The following is a 23,054-nucleotide window of genomic DNA, read 5'->3' as shown; positions in this document are numbered from 1 at the left end:
AAGTAATGCATAACATAACTAATGTCATTTTTAAGTGTTGCAATGGTATACTTTTTCAGCATGTATCGGCCATTTGAATAATTTGGCATTAATTGTAAACTGTTACAATTTTTTTCTCTAGACATGTAACTATTAGCTTAGTGTAGAGTGTTTTCTTCCAAACAGGTACGGCTACGGTTATTAACAGTCCCTTTTTCCATTGGATAGACCTGCATACCGTAATGCAGAAACAGTGTTATTTTAACAATTCTTTATTCCGTTCCGCAGTATTATAAAAACATTTTCCCCGATCGGTTGAAGGTATGATTTGTCACTCTAAAACGGTCTTTTAAGAAATATTCCAGACTGGGCATGTGAAAAGGTTACTGCTATTACTTGATAAGTCGTTCATGTTGCCAAATAATAAAAATTAGATGAAAACAGTGCTACTTTTTGTCTAATGCGCATGCTGCTGTAGACACTTCAACTTATTTTTGGCAAATCTATTTAGGGTTGCCACCTTTTCAAATGGCCAAAGTGGGACATTTTTGGTACAAACATCAGATTTTACAGGCCAGCACATACTCAGGGTCAGTACAAAGGTCAGAACTTAACTGGTTTGCCTAAATACAAGCTTATTATTGTAGCATTTTAGTTGCTTATTCTGTTTCTTATAATATTTAGGTATTTTAGATACAGAATAACTGTTTTATGCAACTATTACATAAAATATAGGAAATCATTTTGTCCTAAAATCTCAGGACATTTGCCATTTTTACAATGTTTTTGTCAGGACACAACTGCCCAAAGAGGGACTGTCCCTCGCAAAGTGGGACAGGTGGTAACCCTAAAATGTATTTGCCCCTACTTGCACCTGAAATACCCGAACTACATTTCCCAGATTTCTCAAAACCACAGAGGGAAAAAAGAGAAAGAAAATGACATATGTCAGTCACTTTTCAGAGTCTGTGTCTAACGGTTGATACATATTATGTACGTTTAAATAAGTTCTGGATATTAATACTAACACATTGTTGTTTTTATTGGAAAGTATACCCCGCTCTTCCCAATTCGATTTCAGTTGGAGGTCTCTGAATTTACGTTCCACAGAGCATGCGCATTAGGTCTCGAAGGAAGTGCACTAGGGTTGGCGCGAGATAGAAAATTGCTTTACTGTGCTCATTTGATTGCTGCTAGGTCCACCGGGTCTGAGCCGAACTTTTCAAGAAACCAAACACGTTGGGGAGAACGGAGACAACGGAGCCCGGTCCGAGCCACCGGCGGGCAATATTTTGCGTGGCTGGAAACAGAGGTCTCGGAAATGGCGCGGCGGACTCGTTGGTAGGTTAAGCTAAAGTCTCAGCTTGCTTTAGTCCCCCCGCTTTAACAGCTGTTCCAATATAGTGATTTATATGCCACTGCCTTAAATGTCAGGTAAATGTCATTTGTGCTTACCTTGCATTAGATGGAGCTCCTTGGGTGGGGATTTGTGTGTAATATCGCTCTTCACTGTACCCTTTGTTGCAGTAAATTAATTTAGGGTGGGCAGCTGGTAAGATTTTGCTCTTGATGGCTACTTTCTAGCTTGTAAACACAATGGCCAAAGTGATTATGCTGCGTGTTGTCCTATCGGTTTTGCTGTTGATCATATGGAAGTGTTCTGTCAATAATGGCACAATGTGAGGCCAAAAGTAACATTGAAAGCTTTCCTCTGAAATGTTACATTTGGGACCGAAACATTCCTATGTATAATTTTTTTTCTGCCCCTTGCTTTTCTTGCGAAAATTGCTTAGATATAACCATAATCAATAGTATTTGATCACATGCATTACCCTCTGTGAGTGACTTTTTGGAGCATGCATGTTGTGTTTTATGTTTTTGGCCTCTCTCTCTCCCTGCACCTGGACACCCTGGCAGCTTATTTGGCTTGAATTAGTTTTTCTAATGAGGTGTTACAGTCAAATAAAACCATAGTTGTTGTGGTAGTGTGCAGCTGACAGGTATGCAGAGATCAGTAATCTGCAACTAATATCTGATGGTTGTCCATAGCTGTGCTTCATTATACACTAGGGTGCATACATTCCTACATGGCTGTGTGGCACACCATTATTGTACTGTTTCATACTTGCAATGTATTATTTTCCAGGTGGCAGTATATTGTAGTTTGTCTTTTGTGTATTACAAAAATATGTTATGGCAGGAGCTGGTGAATCTTTGCTGTTATTGCATATTATTTATTTATTGACTAACGCACATGCTTACACCTACTGGTCATGATTGGCAGATGTCTGTTGTGTGGCTGATTTTCTGTTTATGCCTACTTTTAGATGTATAGAACCAGTAATGCTAATTTTGCTTTAGACAGTGAATGCTAAAGGTGCCTGTAAATGCTACATACTGCAATACACTTTGCTGATTGTAGGTAACTACACATTGCACTCAGCTAGTTGGGCTGTACATTACATGTCCTTCCCTACAGTATGCATTTTGCTAGTGGCAGTAGCGTTTAATATTCAGGTCTTCCTGGGTTTTGTCTGGTAGATGTGCATAGCCCAATGAACATTAAGGATGCATGCTGACTTGGGCAGTGCCCTTCCATATGAGAATTATGGATGCATGTTGACTTGGGCATTTCCTCTGTATTCTACCTTTCTTTACAGATGTCGGTGGGAATATATATTGCACTGCAGTTTCTGATCTGCAGGTGGTGGTTGTGTGCTCACTACATTGAGTATTTTGCAATGCATGCTGGCAATATCTGTCATCTGCCCTACAGTTATGATTTTACACTTGTTGCCATACAGGTAGGAGGCATGAGCACAGTACACGGTGTATTACGTCTTAGTGGAGTGCATTACTGGACTTTGTCATAAATATGTTTTTTCACAAAGAGTAAATCCCTGCATGGTCGGCCAGTGTGAAAATCTTTATAGAGATAACCGTCTTAAATAATGTTACAGCATGCAGTAGGGGTAACATTTTTAAACAAGTTTTTCTTAGTATGTATGTAAACTTGTGGGGCTTGTATAATAGTTAACTTGTTTTGTCCGGCAGTTGGTGCATAGGTGAAGGTTGTGAGCTCTAGTTCCTGTGGTGCAGGGTTTGATTCTCTTAGCTCTCATTTGTCTGCTGTGTGAGTTTGAACAAATTACTTGGATGGAGGGGGTGGCATAATGGTTAAAGTCTTCACCCTATAGACACAAGATAAAAGGTTTGATTCTGACCTCAAATTATTATCTAGACTTAAAATGGCCCTTCAAAGCATTTATTATTCATCTTAATTTTCACCAAGTTATTGTCTAGACTTAAAATGGCCATGTGGGGTAGGTAGTATTCACCTATGAACCTAAAGGTGAAAAAAGAAGTTATGTACTCACCATAACGTTCCATCTGAGTAGTTATACTTCATTTTTCTGCAACCTGTAGGTATATGGATCCGTATCGGATCCGAGCCGGCAACTTTTTTTCTAGCATCTGCTCCAAGCTCCGAGCTCCTCCCCTTACCCATAATGCCCTACCATCTCCTATCTTCGCTCAGATCGAGTTTGCTGCAACTAAAAACATAAGCAACTCAGCCCAATGAACCAAACCTGAAAAGACAGGACAAGGTCCGGGGAACGGAGGGGAGGGAATGTTGCAGAAAAATGAAGTATAACTACTCAGATGGAACGTTATGGTGAGTACATAACTTCTACTTCAGATAAAGAAGTTATCTGCAACCTGTGGGACAATCCTGGGAGGCCCTTATGGAAGGATATTCCTGAGCACCGCAGAGCCAAAGGATGCTCTACCCCTAGAAATCAGATCTAATTTGTAATGGGAAATGAAGGTATGTGAATTGGCCCAGGTCGCTGTTGCACAAATGTCGTCCAAAGGCACCTTAGACCAAAAGGCATTAGAAGTCGCCATGGACCTGGTAGAGTGAGCCTTAACAATACCAGGACGAGATGAACCTTTTGCTTTGTAGGCATGTGAAATACAAAGAGTGATCCATCTGGCCAAAGAAACTTTAGAAATAGCTTTTCCCATAAATGCTTTGGAAAAGGAAACAAACAATTGGTCAGTCTTGCGGAAAGACTTCGTTCTATGAAGATAAAAACAAAGCTGTCTATGAACATCTAACAAATGAAGTTTGTATTTGCCTTTATTTTGGAAGTTAGGGAAGAAAACGGGCAGATTAATGGACTGGTTTATGTTGGCTTCAGATGCCACTTTGGGTAAGAAGGAAGGATTAGTACGGAGAGGGACCCTATCCTTGTGGAAGACCCAATATGGAGGCACGGCTGACAGATCTTGAAGCTCAGAAACCCTCAGAGCAGATGTAATGACGACTAGGAAAGCGGTCTTCCAGGACAAAATTTTCAAATCCACCGAAGCTGCAGGTTCGAAAGGAGGAGCCACCAATGCATATAAAACAAAGGTAAGGTCCCAAGGAGGCACTGAATCCTTGACAGGTGGACGTAACAGAAAAGTACCTTTAAGAAAGGCCTTACACAGCCTAGAGGAGGCTAAGGCAATGTTGTCTTTACCAATGTGAAAATTGGAGATGGCTGCCTATTGTACTTTCACTGTGGAGGAACTAGCTCCTTGCTGAAAAATACCAGACAGGAAATCCAACACTGCTGGAACAGGGGCTGTAAAAGATCTAGTGTTCTCTGTGAGGCCCAAATGGAGAAGCGCTTCCATTTACTGCGATAAAGTTTCCTAGTGGAGTCTTTAAGAGAAGCCACCAGAATGGATTTTACTGGGGATTAAAGACTTGGAGTCCTGGCAATCAACGGAACTGGAGCAACCAGGCTGTCAGCTTGAGGCTGCCCAGATCAGGTGGACTGGCCCCTGACGGATGGGAGGTTAGATCTGGGCAGGGACCCAGAACCCACAGGGGTGCTAAGAGATGAGACCAAAGGAATGGGAACCAAACCTGACGAGGCCAGAACGGGACAATGAGGATCACTTTGCACCGCAGTCGGCAAGCTTTCTAAAGAAACTTCGGAATGAGTGGCAATGGTGGATAAGCATACAGAAGCCCGGGGGGCCAAGCATGGACTAGGGCGTCTCTGGGGACTTGCCCTGGTGAGGGAATCAGAGCGAAGAGCTCACTGCACTTTGCGTTGGAAGGAGATGCGAAGAGATTGCAGCAAGGCTGACCCCATGCAAGGAAGATCTCCTCCGCTACTGACTGAGACCACTCATATATGGTGTCAGAATAGCCCGACTCAATCTGTCAGCTAAAATGTTGGAGCACCCCGGGATGTGCGTTGCTATCAGAAACCGACCGGTGGAGATCGCCCATTCCCGCACTCTCATGGCCTCGCGACATAGGGTAGTATCTGGTTTCCCCCCTGCTTCTTGATACATCAGACAACCGACATGTTGTCTGACTGAATTGCAATCAGTCCGAGAGGAAGGACAGTGTAAAAGGCTTCCAATGCGAAAAGCACTGCCCTCATCTCTAGAACATTTATGTGCAACTTGGTCTCTGACTGGGACCATGTGCCTTGGACTGTCCTTCCCAAACAGTGTCCCCCCCACCCGAGTTGGGAGGTGTCCGTGGTCACTGTGGCTTGGACTGGAGATGATGCGAAGGGGCGTCGTTCTGATATCTCTGGTGAACTTAACCACCAAAGAAGAGACATCCTGCAGACGTGACTGGTCTTGATCGGAAATTCCATGGGCAGGTCTAGCCAAGACCATTTAACACCCAGAGTTCATTGAAGAACCCGCATGTGAAGGCGCACACAAGGGAGAATCGATATGGCGGCAGCCATGGAGCCCAGAGCCCGGAGAACCTCCTCGCCTTTGGAAACTTGGAGTTCGCTATCTGAGCTATTTGGCACCTGAGGTGTAAGATCCTGTCTGGGGTTAAGAATACTTTCATCTGCAAAGTGTTTAGCCATGTCCCAATGAAGTCTAGAACTTGTACTGGTTGCATATGGGATTTCTGAACATTGACTGTAATTCCCAGTAGATCTGCCAACTGAATGAAGTAATCTCGGGCCAGACACAGGTGCTGCTTGTTGGGTGCAGCGAAGAGCCAGCTGTCCAGGTATGGAAACATCTGAATACCCTGAAGCCTCAGGTGAGCCGCTACAACTGCCATTACCTTGGTGAACACCCTGGGGACTGTGGTGAGACCAAAGGGTAGGGCTCTGAACTGAAAATGACCGGCTCCCAGCCGTAAGCACAGAAACCTCTTGGAGCTTCTGTGTATTTTCATGTGGTAGTAAGCATCTTGGAGGTCTAACGAGCACATCCAGTCACACTCCTGGAGATGAGGTAGAATGGACTGTAGGGTGACCATGCGGAATTTCTGTTTGGCTACAGACAGGTTTAATGTTGATGGGTCTCGAATGGGCCTGAGGTCCCCCGTCTTTTTTGGCACCAAAAAGAACCTTGAGTAGATGCCTGATCTGGACTGATCGGGGGGACCTGTTCGATGGCTCGTTTTAGAAGCAGCTTTGAAACCTCTAGAGCTGCGGCCTCCCTGTGAGCGGATGGAACATCCGGGAGGTGTTTTGGAATATTTTGGAGGGACAACAAAAGGGATAGAGTAACCTCTGGATATTATCTGTAACGCCCAGCAATCTGTCGTAATGGACTCCCATGCCACTAGGGTGTAAGGACAATCTTCCCCCGACTGCCTTTAGAGTAGGACAGTCAGACAGCCCTTCAGGGCTGCTGACCGGGTCTATCAGAAAAGGGTTCCCTAGACCTAAAATTCCTGGGACCCCCTCTACCTCTGGGTCGGCATCGATCCTGTCACCCTCTGGGGGAATAGTTGTCCTGAGAATCCTGAGAAAACTGAGATTTTTGGAACCACATCTTCTTCTGCCCTCTTTGATTCCTAGAGAAGGACCGCTGAGGGTTAGAGAAGCGGATCCCGATGACAGACAAAGTCTTCCTGTCCTTTTTGCTCTGGACAAGTGTGCCACATACTGTCTTCCCAAAAAGGGAAGAACCGTCATACGGAGCGTTGATAAACGACGCCTTGAAAGGGTCCGCGAACTGAGACAACCTGAGCCAGCCATGACGCCTCATGGCTATGGCTTTCCCAGCCGCCCTAGCTGCTCCTTCCGTGGGATGGGAAAGGAGTCACATCAACGTATTTGAGACTGACTTCAGAGTAGACATTTTCACAGAGAACAACTGTCTGTCCTGTAGCGATAAAGACTATGGGGGCGACTTGGCAAATTCCAAAGCAAGGTCTCGCTGAAGCCTGATCACATGTGCCAAATAATTCAGTGCACGGATTGAAAAGGTCACTGAGGAATAGACGCGCTTCCCAAACCTATCCACTGACCTGGACTCCTTGTTTGGAGGGTGGACCGAGGAACTCTCCTGTGCTAGTTCCTTCTTTGTGGCCGCTGCAACCAACATAGTGTCAACTGGGGCCCCTTTTGACCAAGGTTGTCTGTCGGAAGGGGGGGAGAAAATTTTGTCAGGGCGTTTGGGGATGGGCTCTACGGTGTCAGGCTCCTTCCATGCCCGTGTGGTGATAAGGTCCACCAAAGGGTCCACCTGGTGGGGACACCCAGGAAGTAGATGGGCCCTTGCCAAAGGCCTCCAGGAACACTGACTCATCCCCAGAAGGTTTTGGGGCTGACCAACCTTCCCTTTGGTGGAGGAACTCCATGATTTCTCCGAAGGAGACGTCTTCGGGAGGTGACCTGGGGGAACCTTCTCCTTCATCTAAGTCAGTGTCCATAGTGAGGGACTCGGGAGTCCAAGTGCCTCCTTTTGCACTTCCGCTTACGGTGACCCTCTTCAGTGGGACTCTCAGTAGGGGATTTGTGAGCCGCAGGGGTTTCCTCAGGGAAATTAACCTGGGGATCCTCTGTCATGGGCTGTCCCTGAGACAGGATGAAGGGAGTCGTCGCCAAATCCTGGGGGGCCTGGGTGGTATCCGAGGGGATTGGCTGGGGTCTCAATCCCTGGGAGAGAACCCTCTCCACCACTTCAAAGACCGAAGGAGAGCAGACCTCCTTAGCACTCAGTAAGGAAGACGCCCTCCCCAGATCCTAAGCGGGGTACGGAGCCGAAGCCAGGGTAGCCTGAGGTCCGAGGGAATGGGTTTGGAACTGAAAAGGTCGGAGCCGAAGAATCCATTCCCTCGGGTCCAACTCCCTGTCCGCGGCTCAGAGTCACTCGGATTAGAAGAAACTCAAGGTAACGGCCGGAGTAGAGGTTGGAGGAATTGTCGGCGCCGAGCTACCAGCTCCAAAAATCCTCTGATCCAAGAGCCCTGAAGTCGAAGCACGGATCGGGGAAGGAGAGATGGGGCAGAAAAAAGGCATGGAGATCCCCCTTCCAGAGGGAGAGGGGCCTGGCACGACTCCCATCTGTATTTGGGTCTGAATGAATCTCCGCATCATCCTGTCCATGTCCGATAAACTCGGAGTCGACCTAGAAGAGGCCACCGACTCAGATCTGGCTGGTCTGCGCAATGGGGAGGAAGGCCTCTGGTCCGAATGTTCCATTGGCTCCGGTGAGAAACGAGGAGACCGGAGTCATGGAGAAATGGGCCTCATGGCCTTAGAATGGGGACTAAGAAAGAGCTCCCTGTACGGGGATCTCTTGCGATGTCTGTCCTTTCTCTTCTCTCGATCCTCTCTTCGCCTTTCTTTGTCTTTTTCTTTTTCCTTGTCAGCCATGCTGACTGTAGATTTGTCTTTATTAGACCCATCACCAGAAGAAGAAGAGGGAGGTTGAGTCCCTGTCTGGGTGGAAGGTTGAATACTAGAAACAGAGGCCGTGGCAGATTCCAGCATGGCAGTGGGGAGAAGGCCTTTGGCTACTAACTTGGCCATCCGATCCCTAAGGGCCCTCTGGTTGAACCCGGTGCAGATAGCACATTGAGTGGACAAATGTGCCACTCCCAAGCAAATCACACACAGTGCGTGACCATCAGCTGGGGAGAGTTTATGGCCACACTTTGTACATTTCTTGAAAACAGATTTTGGCTGATCAGCCATGGTTCTGCACGCAAAAGGAAAAATACTACCTACCAGGAAAAACACACACAAACACAGGTAGGGGAAGGGCAGGCCTAACATCTACTTTACCAAGATAGCAAAACTTTTTTAAACCGAACAAGCGATACACTAAACAAGGGGAGGAAGGGGAAAAAAATCACTCAGACACGCACTAGATTTAAGTAATAATACCACTTGCTATCCCTGAGCTCGGAGCAAAGGAGACCACGATGCACACTACTGGCGCGGCAAACGAGATCTGGGGAAGATAGGAGATGGTAGGGCATTATGGGTAAGGTGAGGAGCTCGAAGCTTGGAGCAGATGCTAGAAAAAGAGTTGCCGGCTCGGATCCAATGCTGGTCTGTATACCCACAGGTTGCAGATAAAATGAAGTTAACTACTTCAGATCATGATTTTCAGTATCCGTCTAGTTTATTTAACAGAAAGGGCCACTTCACTTTGCAGTTCCTAGCAGCATTACACAAATCCTGTCAAAGCCATAGACTCTTTTTGTTCAGATTTTATTAGGAATGCATTTCAGCCATTGGCCACATGGCATTCAAGGAGTGTTATTACGCACTTCTAATCTTTCAAGGTTGACTTTTCTTCAGCTTGTGCCTTCTCATTAACTCATGCCAGAAGTAACAGTATAGACTATCCAGTTATTCTTCAGAGGAACAATCTTAGAGGTTATAGTGTGCCTTTTGTAAAGAATCTGCTTTGGGGTGCCAGGCCTTTGTTATGGTGGTAGAAGAGCTGGTGCTGTCAAATCTGTCCTTTGGGGAAGTTAAGTTAAACCTGACCACATTTTTGGATGGAGGGAGGCTCACTCTCTCTCTCTCTCTCTCTCTGTCTCTTTCTCTCTCTTTTGTTTAAAGCATACTTCTGTTCATTTTATGTCAGTACTTTGCAAACTTGTCAGTTTTTTTTTTTTTTTTTACAGTATACAATGAATAAGTAATTCTAAAATGCAGTAACTTAAAACTTTTAAGCACATTCAGTTAAATATGGTAACTTTAAGTCATCATTTAAAGTATTTTCTAGACCGTTAAGCAGTTTTTCAAAACACATTCTTAATTTTTCAATACATTGAACAATTTTCTGTCTTGGCAGTAGTGCATTAAAACGATTGTGAGCTTGTGTAGTACACATTGCATGGTTCTTGGTCGGGGTACTTTCTATGTTTATTTTTGCCTGTTGGTCTAGCATCCCAAAGATATGTCGACTATATTGTGCTTGAGCCTGCTCGCGAGTGAGCGTGTGGGTGTGTGTGTGTGCATGTGTGTTTTTTTAGGACTGGTCCAGTGGCTCTGTTACATTCAGCTGATTAGCTCATTCATTTTTTGGGTTGAGAGCTTGGCATTCCCATATTAGAAAATACCCTTACAGCCTATTTGTTCCTGCTTGTGTACTCAATTTGGCCTATGCATTCCCCAGCAGTCACATAGTTAGAAGCAGGCCAGTTTGCTTGCTGGTCTTGTGGAGCAGCCTATTTCGTCCCCTACAGGAGCATCTTAGTCCCTCATGGTGACTCAGAGCTTTGCTACATGCAACCAGCCCAAGGGAGTGTGGCTCGTTTGGCTACATGCATATGCAAGAAGGCAGAATGTTTTCTTCATAGGCTTGAACTTTACAGGTACAGCACTTGAGAGATCCGACTAGGTGTCCCCAAGCTGCAAGCCACAGCTGTCTTCCTACTCCCAGGATGGACAGGCTGGTGGCAGGTTGCCTGGTCTCTGGCCAGAGTATTATCTGTGTGCGTTTGCTTGGGTTATGCTGACTTTGTATGATAGGTTGGAGTCCCTTCCTTGATTTGTTCATGCATTACACCCATTGCCTGTCTGGTTAGGCTCTCTTCCCCACCTTACCCTTATCAGGAAAAAGTAGCTGTTGGAAAATGGATGAATTAATTTGTGCTTGGAAATATATGCAGTCATTAATATTTCCTGATCCTTACAAGACAGAATGTTTGGAACACCAGTGTAGTCAGGAAGGTCATCACTAAATGGTTTTATAAATGTTCAGTCTGACTTTTTCCACAGCACAGTTATAACTGAGGCCTTGATATACTATTATGGCCAAGATCAGTATTTTTTTATCCCATTTTGTACACCGCCTATGACTACAACAAGGTCATGGCTGAAAGATCTCTTAAGGATAATGATATTAAAGGGTAATAAAAGTTGGTACTTCCTGGTGATAGTGGCCTTAGGCGATGCCCATTACGTTCCTTGTTCACCACTAGAATGTATGTATATGGTTTTCCTGCATAACTAGTGTAAACTACTCTGTTATTACTTACATTTCAGGAAAAACAAAAATTATAATGTCGTTATTAGCTATGTTATTAATCAGCACACGCTTCTCAACATCTTGGCACAAGAATTTTGTACGAAGCCAAAAACTATGATAGAGGACAAAGGCTGAAAATCAGGGATAGCTTTTAAATATTGTTCTTGTAACTTAGAAAGTTGCTAGAACAACGGGTTTTGAATTGGCATATCCAATGAGAAGATATCAAAGTGTCATAGCTCTCAACCTCTTAGCACAAACATTCTGGACAAAGCCCCAAAAACAGGGACACATTTTAAATATTTATAAACATGGGAGATGATAGAATAAGAAATCTTGTATTATTCTTTGTTTTCTGAGAGATATGAAGTCTGAAACTCAAATGCCTGTCATTATTTAGTGAATTCAACCCTCATTGATTTGCCACAAAAATCCAGAAAACCACACATTTCGTGAGGAACAGAACAAAAATATGTGGCAAAAGTCTGGACAGTTGAGAGGTATGCAAAGTGTGGACCACAACAGGGAGGTTATCAGGAGGAGTAAGATGCTTGATGATCAAAGAGAGATTCTGTAGATTGAAACAAGATGATTTGGCGACAACTGAAAGTTATCAGGTCATCAAAAATCACTTACAAGATTGTACACCGTACATAAGTGTTGCAAATCCACCTATGCTCCCTATAGTGGCTGCCAACAATTGAAAAACACACCCCTTGAATATTTATGTAGACAGGAAGGTAAAGGAATTTTTGAGAGTATCTTATATCTTTAAAGGTACATGGGACTTTTTAGGAAGTATTAAAAACTAATTATATGACAGTGAAGCCATGCTCGCAACAATAGAAGTTGTTGATCTTTTTCCATGTATTCCATACAAAATGGGTCTTGAATGGTTTAGAGAGGCCTATGATGGCTATAAGGTTTTGACCAACCAACAAAGAAGTTATGATGTTGGAAAGCTTTTATGAAAATTATCCTACAAACAACTATATTTTTTTCAAAGGGGAGTATTTCAAGCAGACAAAGGGGGTGGCAATGGGTGCAGCGCGTGCCCCACTTTAAGCTATTAAAGTATTGTAACCCTGGGTACAAAACACTGTTTTTACTACTTACCAGCAATGCATTATGACATACTTAAGGTTTTTGTACTATATATTTATCATCTGGAAGGGTGGTGTGCCGTTATTTGAAGAATTTGTAGCATTTTTAAATTCTTGGGTTTACACATATATACTCCCAAGTTTTTATTAATGTTTTAGATGTTCACATCACAAAATATTTTTAAAGGGATGAATTCTTTTCAGGCTTTTACAGGAAACCTACCTATTCAAACATCATCATCTGTGGAGTCAAAAAAGAGCCTTGGTTAAGGGACAAATGGTCTGTGTATCTAGGCTTATATCCAGAAATGATTTGTTCTTGGCTGAAATTGATAATTTGTGCAGGATGTTCACTGAAATGGGTTATCCTGCCATAATGTTAAATGAAATCAGTAAAGAAGTTATAAATAAGAGAGCATATGGGGCATTTGTGCCATTATTAGGTAATGATTACACCAGTAAGAATTGTGGAAATTATGACACTATTCCACAAACGGATGACTACGAATGTGCCATGGCTATTGGATATGGGGTTGAGAGCTATCAGGTGTAGAATATATTAAGCAATAATTGGAAACATATTGACTGTGATGATAACTGTACAAATGCTGTGGCAGGCAAGCCACTATTTATTTACAAAAGACACTTTGACATCAAAGAAAAACTTGAGATAGGTAAATAAGTGTGTATGTGGTGGTGGGGATCTTATTAAGGGGATGCATAAATGTAGAAGGTGTCCGCAATATAAATACATTTGGAACGGTGGTGTAATAAGTCTAAAGACTATTACTGGGGAACTAAGAGCGTACAACAATGATTGTAACACTACTGGTGTGGTTTACTTTCTGTATTATGATTACTGTCATGCTTACTATGTGGGGAAAACTGAGCGTGCATTGAAAAGAATTTATGAATGTAATTGCAATATCAACAGCCATAATAGTGCACTTTTTAAGCATAAAATACAATGCCATGAAAATAGAAAAATCCTTTTTTCTTTTTGGATAAAGCTCATATTAACCCAAGAGGTGGCCCTTGGGAATACAAATTTGAATACAGGGAACATTTATGGAAGAGTTGACTTAATTCCAGTTCAGCACAAGGGCATAATGATGCTATTTTTTTTAGCATGTTTTAAAGTTACCAGCTGTTAAGTTACAAAATGTTAGATTGCATTTTTAGCTTTTTTTTGTTATTTATAATGATTTAAACTGTTTTACTTTATGGAGCTATATGTTTTATATGTTGTTGATATATTAACATATTGGATTATTAATGGGCTAGTAATGGCTGTGTTAAGGGTTGATCACATGATTATTTTCATTTAAATTAGAGTATTTAAATGAATGGTGAAATGGTATCCATAGTTCTGATGAAGTCCATGTGATTTATAGATGAAAGCGCTTAACGGATACTCGTTAAACCTTACCATTCACTAGTTTTGCAAATTTTCTTCTTAGACGACATTGTGGTCGGTCTTTATTTTGGTGAGGAACAATGCTGAGCCTGCATTTGTTGGTTATTGCACACCTTAGACACAAAATGAATTTTCTCATCACGATAATGGAATATTGTGTGACAAAACCGAAAGGGTTCCATGGATCATAGTTGCTACTGTTTCAGAGGTGTTGAGTTTGAACAGACAATCATGGGTAAATTCCAAGTCATCCAAAGGAGTTAAGGGAGGACACAGGAATGAGCGATATTGTTGTGTTGCACCAGTGTAGCAAAGGTTTTGCAGACCTCTCAAATGAATAATGCCGCCTAGAAGCAGTAAGTTAGAAGGTAAGCAACAGTGGAATCCCACATACCAGAGGGTGAGTGGAAGAAGGATGCACACCTGAAACAACCCTCTGGATCCATCCTTGTAAGTAAGAAGCAAGTCCGACTAGGGCAGTACCAGAAAGGCCACAGTAATGCTCTAATCTGTCTGAGAATGGAATGGTCCCCTAAATTAAATGCTGACAGGATATCTAAAATGACCTAACTAGAATAATAACGCTGATCTCTCCCAACTAGAAGATCTTTAAGTACTCTAATTAGGGCTGTCTTGTGTTGTCTTGTGTGTTGGTTGCCCGGAATATAGAGTGATCTACAATGGTCTGATCAGTCAGACATGATTTTAGTTGAATGCAAACTACTTTCTCAAGAACCTAAAATGGGAGGTTTGAGATGGGATGATTATCAAGATCATTAGAATCTAAACCACCCTTTTTAATGATTGGGGGTCACCAATTCCTATGTTAAATTAGAGGGGAACACACAAAGCCTAAGAAAGGTGATGGTGATCTCGTAGAATAGTGGACCTATGACCTCGAGGGATGCCACTGCAAGCTGAGATGTGTATGGATCCAAAGAGCAGGTAGTGTTAAGCAGGCTGTAAATCTACAAATTCAGGTCATTAATGTCAGGAATGGCAAACTTCCTCAATTAAAATGTGCAGCTTCCTTCCTTTGATCAGTACTAGGAAAAAGAAAGGTAGAGTTAGGCAAACCAGAAAAAATTTATTAGAAAAATAATGGGCAGCCAATTCACATTCCTCGGCAGAAAAAAATCTGCTGATATTAAGACAATTAAAATTTGAAAGGCAGTTCACTATATTTAAAGAAATCATATTTAAAGAAATCAGACGGAAGATTTTGAAGCATTGGCAATATGTTTTGAAAGATAAAAATATTTAGAATGACAACCATTTTGCCTACTATTGTATTGAAATTTATTGAGAACAAGTTTAGTGCCAATTCGCCACCTAAAAATTGACCACGGTTCATGTAGAACTAGATTGACTGGATGAATTTGACAAAGGGCAGCTAAATCGAGAGAGGACATCAAACTATGTATTGACAAGCTCTTAGAGGTCAGCAGATATGGTTATAAGAAATGAATGACTAGGGAGAAATAAACATCAGAGGAAACAGAGGTCTTTTGACAAGAAATAAAAGAAACTTCAGAGGAACCGAAAGTTAGACAGCAAAATTATCAGACCAAATAACTGTATCAAGCTGAAAAACAAAATCCAAAATATTAACTTGGAGATGTGTGTAGGAAGATCGGTGTATTGTTTTAAGTTCAAAACCATTTATAATGGATGAAAATTCTACAGATGAAAGAAACTGCAATGTCTTGTTAATCTAATGTGTCCAGCTATTAACCAACGTGGATTTGTTAAAACATGAGATAAAAGAAAATGTACAAGTTCTTGTAAAAATTGTCTAATTGTGCGGGAGTGATGGAGAACAAGGCATCCAAGTAAAGGACCATGGCCAAATGCATATTGACCCAGTCTTAATATGATTAAACTGTAGAGTTTTTTGATTAGTAGCAACACCACCTCCTGAACAGTTAAATCTAAAATGCTGAAAAATCATATAACCTGGTGAAGAAAGATAGATAGGGCCTCAATTGCCTCATGCCATCAAATGCTGAAAAATCATATAACCTGGTGAAGAAAGATAGAATAGGGCCTCAATTGCCTCAAGCCATCATTTCTGCGAATTAGGTAAGATAAAGAAGTATTTTATTCACAGCAGAACATGCATTGCAATTGCACGGGTTGAAATTTCAGGGGAATTAGTACTGCAGACAGGAATAGTTGTTAATATGCACTGTTACTTAATTATAACACACCTCTGACTTAATTCGGGAATACAGTTAACATCCCCGTAAATATTGACACTAGATGAAAAAGGGTTACCAACCTGCCCTATGCCTTTTGATGCCTAATCCGGTGTGCAATAACAGTTGGAGAAGGCAGGGGCACAGTAAACGAGCGAAGAGCCAGCAATTGATTAGAGCAGTAAGATACAGTCAATGAAGTAACTAAACATATATATAAAATGCTTCTAATAATTGTCATATCAAGGGTACACAAGGTTTGCCAACAACATTGGCAGAACTATGTCCATAATAAGATAACCAAAACAAATCATACTAAACCAGCTTTTAAAAATTAAATGGATTTAAATCCGACTAAAGTTCTCAGAAGCAGTCCATAGGGCTCTGTTAGTTAAATGAACAGCACTGCAAAATTATCCAAATAATGGAAGTTAGAATGCAGAAACACCAGAGGATAAAAGCAATAACATGAATTCGAATTGTAAAAATACAAAATTGCAGGACAATTATCAAGCAAATTAAAACCAGGTCCAAAAAATAAACAGTGCCAGTAATTTGCTGCTACATATTTGACTAATCAAAGGAAATGAAGCAAATGATGTTGACTGACTGATTTTAAATATTTGCTGCTAAACACTGCTGGAACTTTAAGGCACAATACCTTCCATTGGTCAGGTCATTCCAGAACATACAATCGCAGACACTGAAGTCTAGTTGCAAAAAGCAGCAAATCAAAACCACAATCCACTGATGAGATGGACTGCAAATTCCTGAGTATAAAAACAGCCAAAACAAAAAACCCAATGCTGTCTGGAACAGCCAATCACATGAAAACATTTGCCACCTATACGGGAACTCAGAGACTCCAAAACATACAAGGAATTCACCAAGTATAAAGCTCCAATTGATCAGCTGTTCGTACAATGCAGTCAGTCCACTCGGACAGCTAGGAATCTATAATCTGTAAAAATAAAAAAAAAATTAAAAAAAAATGTTCTGCAGTCAGCCCAAGTTAGCACAACCACCAAGTACACCAATCTGAGAGGACTACGATCATAAACATCTTAGCTAGGTGAGTAAATTCGATTAATCCAAAAAGTGAGGCATAGAAACTTGAGGGGCTTGAGAAATTTGTAAAACTTAATCTCCAAGAACACAAAGTCATAATAATCACTGTAAGAATGCTGGAAGCCAACCTGCGGGCATATTGTCTCGTTTAGAAGAGAACGTTATAGATATAGTAAGGGTAGTATGTGACAGAAAAATGCCAAAAACTGGGGCAAAAAAGGTGCAAAAAAAGTGTGGTGTAACCATTGCTCTTCTATGGCAGTGAAAGCTGAGTAGCTGACGAAAATGAGATGGTGGTGAAATGGCTAAGATGGGTTGTAGGATGTATACTGTGGGACAGACTGTGAAATGAGGACATCTGATTGTAAGCCAAATAGCCTCTGCTACAGGGAAGGTTAAGGATAGACTATGGTGGTTTGATCATGTGCAGAAAAGCAGAAGACAGTTTTGTAAAGCAGGTTTGGGAAAGATAGGAAGGAGGCAAGAGGAGATGAGGACATTCAGCTTGAGAGAAGACCTGTGATAGTTGGGCATGACTGTCAAAAAAGGTAGGTGAGTGACACTGAATCGAGAGAGGTGGCAACAGTTGACGCCCAACCCTTGTAAAAGATGGGGGGGGGGTTTAATGAGAGAAAAATGGGATAACTTGTACATAAAATTAAAGACATTAATTGGCTCACTGGAAGGTGTAAGGTCACAAATTTCTACTTGGAATTTTGCCTCATTCATTGGCACCGTGACAGAGAAAGAATGGGACTGTGAAAAAAGATTTGTGCTGTACTATATTTGTTTAAACAGACTGGATTCCTTCAGATTTTGCTGATGTTGTAAAATCTGCTTGTCAAATTATACCAAATAATGCAATGCCTTGTCTTTATGATGAGTAGAAAAAGGATGGTGGTGTTTGTTCCACTTTAGAACCTGGGAAATACAAATGCTCAACTTACAAGACTGAACTCAAATCTTTTAAGACCAAAAACACAAAATTCACAGCACACCTGCTTTTGCAGGGGGCAAGCCACCCTGCATCTCCATGGTGTGTGGGGGGTTGAGCCCCCCCCCCACCCACTGTTACTTATATATTCCAAATCTGAGATCTCACCACAGTGGGAAAAGGACCAATACCCTGATCCCCCTCTTTGCTTCAGTCTTGCAGAATCAAGGTCCTTGCAAAAAGAAACTCTGTTCTGTTTCTTTTTGCCACCTCGATCTTTGAGCATTTGGGTCAGTCATGTAAGTTTTGAACATTTGTATTTTTTAGGTTCTAAAGCAGATCTGGTTTTGTCATTTTTTATGAACTCTTGCCACTTGCCATATGTGTTTTATTTTACTTTTTTTGTTCTTTTATGTATATATGTATGCATTTGTGTCTGAGCTTTTTGCTGCTATATCTGCCTGGTGTTCAGCCTCCTCCTATCAGCCAGATCCATTTGTTTCCCTGTCCTTTAACTTTGTTCTGAATATCAGGTTCAGGATTATTAATGCTTGAAATGAACAAAGATATAGTACCCTCTGCTTGACATTAAAACAGTATGATGTGCATAAAATTATTTAAAGAGGGTAAAGACACTTCAGACCCCAGCTTCATGTAGACCTGTTTCAGTTTTAAACAATAGTTTATAAATTGCTTCTGTTATGACACATTTCTTGCCCAAATTAATATATATGGATCAGTGTGATTTTTGATGGTGGAGGCAAATGGTGTTTTAATAGATAAAAAAACATTACTAGAGCAACAGAGAAAATATTCTGTAGAGTCAGATTTTATGAATAGGGTAGTGGTTGCATTCCCTGATAGTACTACAGTTAATAAGGAGGATATATGAAGGGTTAGAAGCAAGAATTAAGATGGGTGGGTTCCTCTCCGACAAGCAGTATTTTGTTGTTTGCGTGATTAAACCTAACTTCAGAATGGGTCAAGCCTGTGGGTGTACCTGTGTACTTTGGGTATATGCCCATATATGGAGGTGTACTGTCCCCTTTTGGGAAGTGTATACAAGTGTGTCTGTTTGCTGTCAATTAAATAGGTTTGGGGGTTAAAATGAAAATATGCATATTTTTTTGTTTCTTGAGAGCAAAAGAAAAGTCTAGGAAAATGTGACATGAGTTCAGAGTAATGAAGCTACACTTGCATATATGATTAATATGCCAAACCTTAATGTGTGCTTCTAAGCTGCCAATTGGAAATGTACATTAAAAACAAAAAAACAAAACCGTCGTAGAATATTTGGTAGTAGTATCATTTTATTAGAATCACTACCTTGGTAAGGAAAAAAGCAAAGAGTATTGAATTGTATTAAGAAGTGGAGGGTACAAATAGCAATGTTACAGAGGACACACTTAAATGTGCATGGGAATTTGACAAATATTTTGGATGGTTATTCAGCAGAGTATCGGGGCAAAGCAAAAGAGGGGGTAATACTGACTGCAATAGAATCTCCAATGATGATAGAAGATAAGAAAGACAAGAATCATAGATTTGTTGTAATGAGTGGTTATTGGCAGGGAAGGATGATTATGCTGGCATGTATATAAATTCCACCTGAAACTACTATTTTAAGACTTTTGTGGTAGAGGTAATTAGCTTCCGGCAGGGAATGTTATTTATGAGTAGGGACTGGAACCTCATATGCAATACTGAAGACCTAGAAGGGAAATTGTAAGAGAACAGATTTCTCAAGGACTTGAGAATGTTTGGAATGGAAGATGTGAAATTATTAGCAGGAACACTGTACCCTGAGGTATAATAATTTTGTTAGACTAGACAGGAATTTAATTTCACAGGAGCATGGATATTTAATTGAAGGATATGAAACACATCCAGTAAATGTTTTGGACCATACACCAATAAAGATTAAGATAAAAATGCAGGGAAATCCAGTAAAATGAGACACTGACACTGGGAATTTAAGGAATAGGCAGTGGAAACAAGATTTTTTTTTTGGGAAGATGCACATTTCTTCAGAAGGGATAGCTGAGGACTGGGATAAAATGTGTTTAAAATGTGGTAGAAATGAGAGCAATACGAGAAGTAAGCAATAAGAATTATTCGAGGGAGGGTGTGTGAAATGTAATCTTAAAGAGAAAGAAGAAGAGAAAATTGCTGGTGCTAAAGCAAAAATAAGGGAATATTTTCATAATATGCACAAGTTTAGAAAGTTTGTTAAGTATTTTTTGATAACAATCCCAGTACACAAAATCTATTAGCATAAAGACTTGGGCAACAGAAAATGGAAAAGAATGTTTTCAGACTTGGGGAGTCTCTCTGACTAGAAAAATAACCAGAGACCTTATGGAGGTATTAGAAATATTTCAAAAATTCTATAAATTTTTATGGAAAAAAGAAATAGGAACACCAAGAAAATACACAAATGAAAATGTCTATGGAAGAATGAGAAGTCTAAAGTAAGATGAGACTCTATATAATAGCTAAGATGGGAGGAGATGATCTGGAAATGGGAATCTATAATCAAGCAGGGAAGTCTCCAGGAATGGATAGTATTCTTGTGGAAGTTTGGAAACTGGGAGGGAAGAAAGTGATAAAGATCTGGAAGGTAATGCTTAGCAGTATTTTAAAAAGGAGGGGCAGTCTAAACTAGCTAAGTGAATTGGCAATAAACTAACAGATATGGATCAGTGTGCTTTTGTGGAGGGAAGGCAAACATTGACAACATTAACAGACTGATGATTCAGAGGGAAGCAGAGTGCAAGAAGACCCCACCATTGTTTATTGAATCCCTTCACTACATCAAGACCCACAGAGTTAGCTGGGAGTTTATATGTAGGGCAATGGCAGCATTTGCATTTCCTGATAGAATAGTGGGGATTAATTAATTAGTAGGATATGTAAAAGGTCCGAGACAAGAATCTGAGAGAGAGGGTTCCTCATGTTTCCGCAAAGGAACCAAGCGGGGAGTGTCCTGTTTTTCTCTTTCCTCCGGCAAAAAAGTAAGGTACTCACAAATTCAAGGGTATAATTCATATATAATACTCGAGAAAAAAAATTGCCTTATTTGCAGATGATATTATTTTGTACTTGATACATCCAAAAAAGGATATTTCACTGTAGCAGAATATCTTGAGACGGTTATTTTTCAGGATATGAAATAAATGAGGATAAAACAAAGGCTATACCAGTTCTCACAAATGATTTGGTTTAGCAATACTCATCTCATCATGTCCCCATAAATAGTTTTTACGTGTTTGGACTAAAATATATGGCAGCTAAGGATATATGGAGAGAGATTAAGCAAACGATAATAGAAAACTTGAAGTTGCAAAGTTCTCGTCTATGGATATTGATACTAAGGTATAAGCAGTGAAAATGTTCCTAATCCTTTAAATGTGTGCCTGACATATGTATAATATTGATTAACCAGAAGAGACACTATAGAGCATAATTAATACATTTTATTTGGGAGGAAAAGAGGGCAAGAGCTAAGTGGGATAAGTTTTCTACCCACAAAAGATGGTGTAGGATTACTAGATTTGAAGGAATACTTTACAGGTACATATTTTAAGGCTCGTATACATATCACAAGCAGAAGGCTCCATCTCAAAGTGGAAAGCAGTTATATTGAAACATGGCGGGGGGGGTCACAAAATAAGGAGGAAAGAGTAGAGTTTTGCATGCCATCTCTTAAGGAAAACAGCTAACAGGCATGCAGATTATTTTATTTATAAAGTTGTAGAAACTATTTTGAGAATAAGCCAACAAGGGAATGGAGAAAGGAGATTTTACCAACAGGAATTATGACATGTAGGGGCATAGAAAATAAGCAAGAGCTAGGTGGACTTCTGTTGGAGAAAATTAGCAAAGGAACAAAGGTATTGGGAGCAAATAACTAGGAAGGGAAACTTTGTAGAGTGAGATGATGCCAAGCAGAATTTAGGACTGGGGGTTAGAAACTGCCTTCCTCACCTGGAATTGGTAATGGGAGTATAGGCAAAGAGGAGTGTTAAAAATGCTGTTTCTCGTTGAGTTTTATGCAGTCTAAAATTGAGAAAATGGTGCCTAAAAACAGTTAAATAGTAGGGCATGTAAAATAATACCGAAAAGTTGAGAATGAACAGGCAATAAACAAAGGAACAGTCAGAGAATATTTGTATGACTCCAAAGTATGCAACAAAGTCTAGCAGGTTTTAGGGTTTTTGCTTGAGAAGTGTTTGCACAGGATTTTTATACCCCAAGTAGAATTTAAGAGAATTCTTTCATAGGTAAGTGACAATTGTTGAAGTTGATATGAAAAAGATGGGTGCTTGAACATTCTCTCTGTGAGAAACTTTGTCAGAAATGTTGGCAGAGAAATTTATTGTAACCAAGTAAATGTTTATTTTGAGCGGGGATATAGAAACTGAATTGCCTAGACATAGCAAGGCCCTACTAAGTTTATTACAGCTGGCAGCCAAAATAAAGGAATTGCTAGAAAATGGAAATAAAAAATGAAACCATCCATAAGAAAATTGTCAAATGTTGTAAAGGAGATAAAAGAATTGGTGGGAAGTTTGGAAAAGGGAAGGAGCAAACTTCACAAATATAAACGGAATCTGTGGGAACAATATGTGCAGAATAATGTTCAGGAGGAGTGCTTTAAGGGAAGGCAGGGCTTCAGCAATCTATATAATGCTACATGGCTACTTTTTCTTAAATTAATATGTATAACGGAAGAAATGAAAAATCTTTGTCTCCTTTTTAATTCTACATCCATGTCACTGTAATATGCAAAATTAATAAAGGTGTGAAAAAAGAGCAGTAAAGTTTATTTTACATAATGCTAGATTGTGGAAATTGTTAGAAAACATATGTATACTACATGAAAATAACTATGGAAAATGGTTTATTTTATATATACGCCCAGGCCATAGATTAAACTGTTGTTTTACAAAAAAATGGCTTTTCTTCATTCTTTCATCCTTTTTATTTTTGCTCCAAGTCAGTCTTTCTCATGCTGTGATGAGTAACAATGTTGGGTTCCTTAATTTTATTTGCCATTGATGCAGGGTTTGTAGAACTTCCATACCATC

At 40.7% G+C, this 23,054-nt stretch overlaps 1 protein-coding gene across 3 annotated transcripts in view; it reads left to right on the top strand.

The window, feature by feature from the left end:
• Window positions 1-1,068: 1,068 nt before the first annotated feature.
• Window positions 1,069-23,054, top strand: part of MYBL2 (MYB proto-oncogene like 2) — a 779,549-nt gene continuing 757,563 nt past the window's right edge. For all 3 annotated transcript variants that reach the window (XM_044090138.1, XM_044090137.1, XM_044090139.1), the window contains exon 1: window positions 1,069-1,320. In XM_044090138.1, coding sequence (XP_043946073.1) covers window positions 1,301-1,320 — 20 coding nt within the window. In that variant the 5' untranslated portion in view covers window positions 1,069-1,300. The remainder of the gene's footprint in view (window positions 1,321-23,054) is intronic.

This window comes from Protopterus annectens, chromosome 12.part0 (genome assembly GCF_019279795.1).
Source record: "Protopterus annectens isolate FY-2018-M chromosome 12.part0, PAN1.0, whole genome shotgun sequence".
Taxonomy (NCBI): domain Eukaryota; kingdom Metazoa; phylum Chordata; order Ceratodontiformes; family Protopteridae; genus Protopterus; species Protopterus annectens.
The sequence above is the reverse complement of the archived record's forward strand: the minus strand, read 5'-3'. Positions and strand labels throughout refer to the sequence as shown.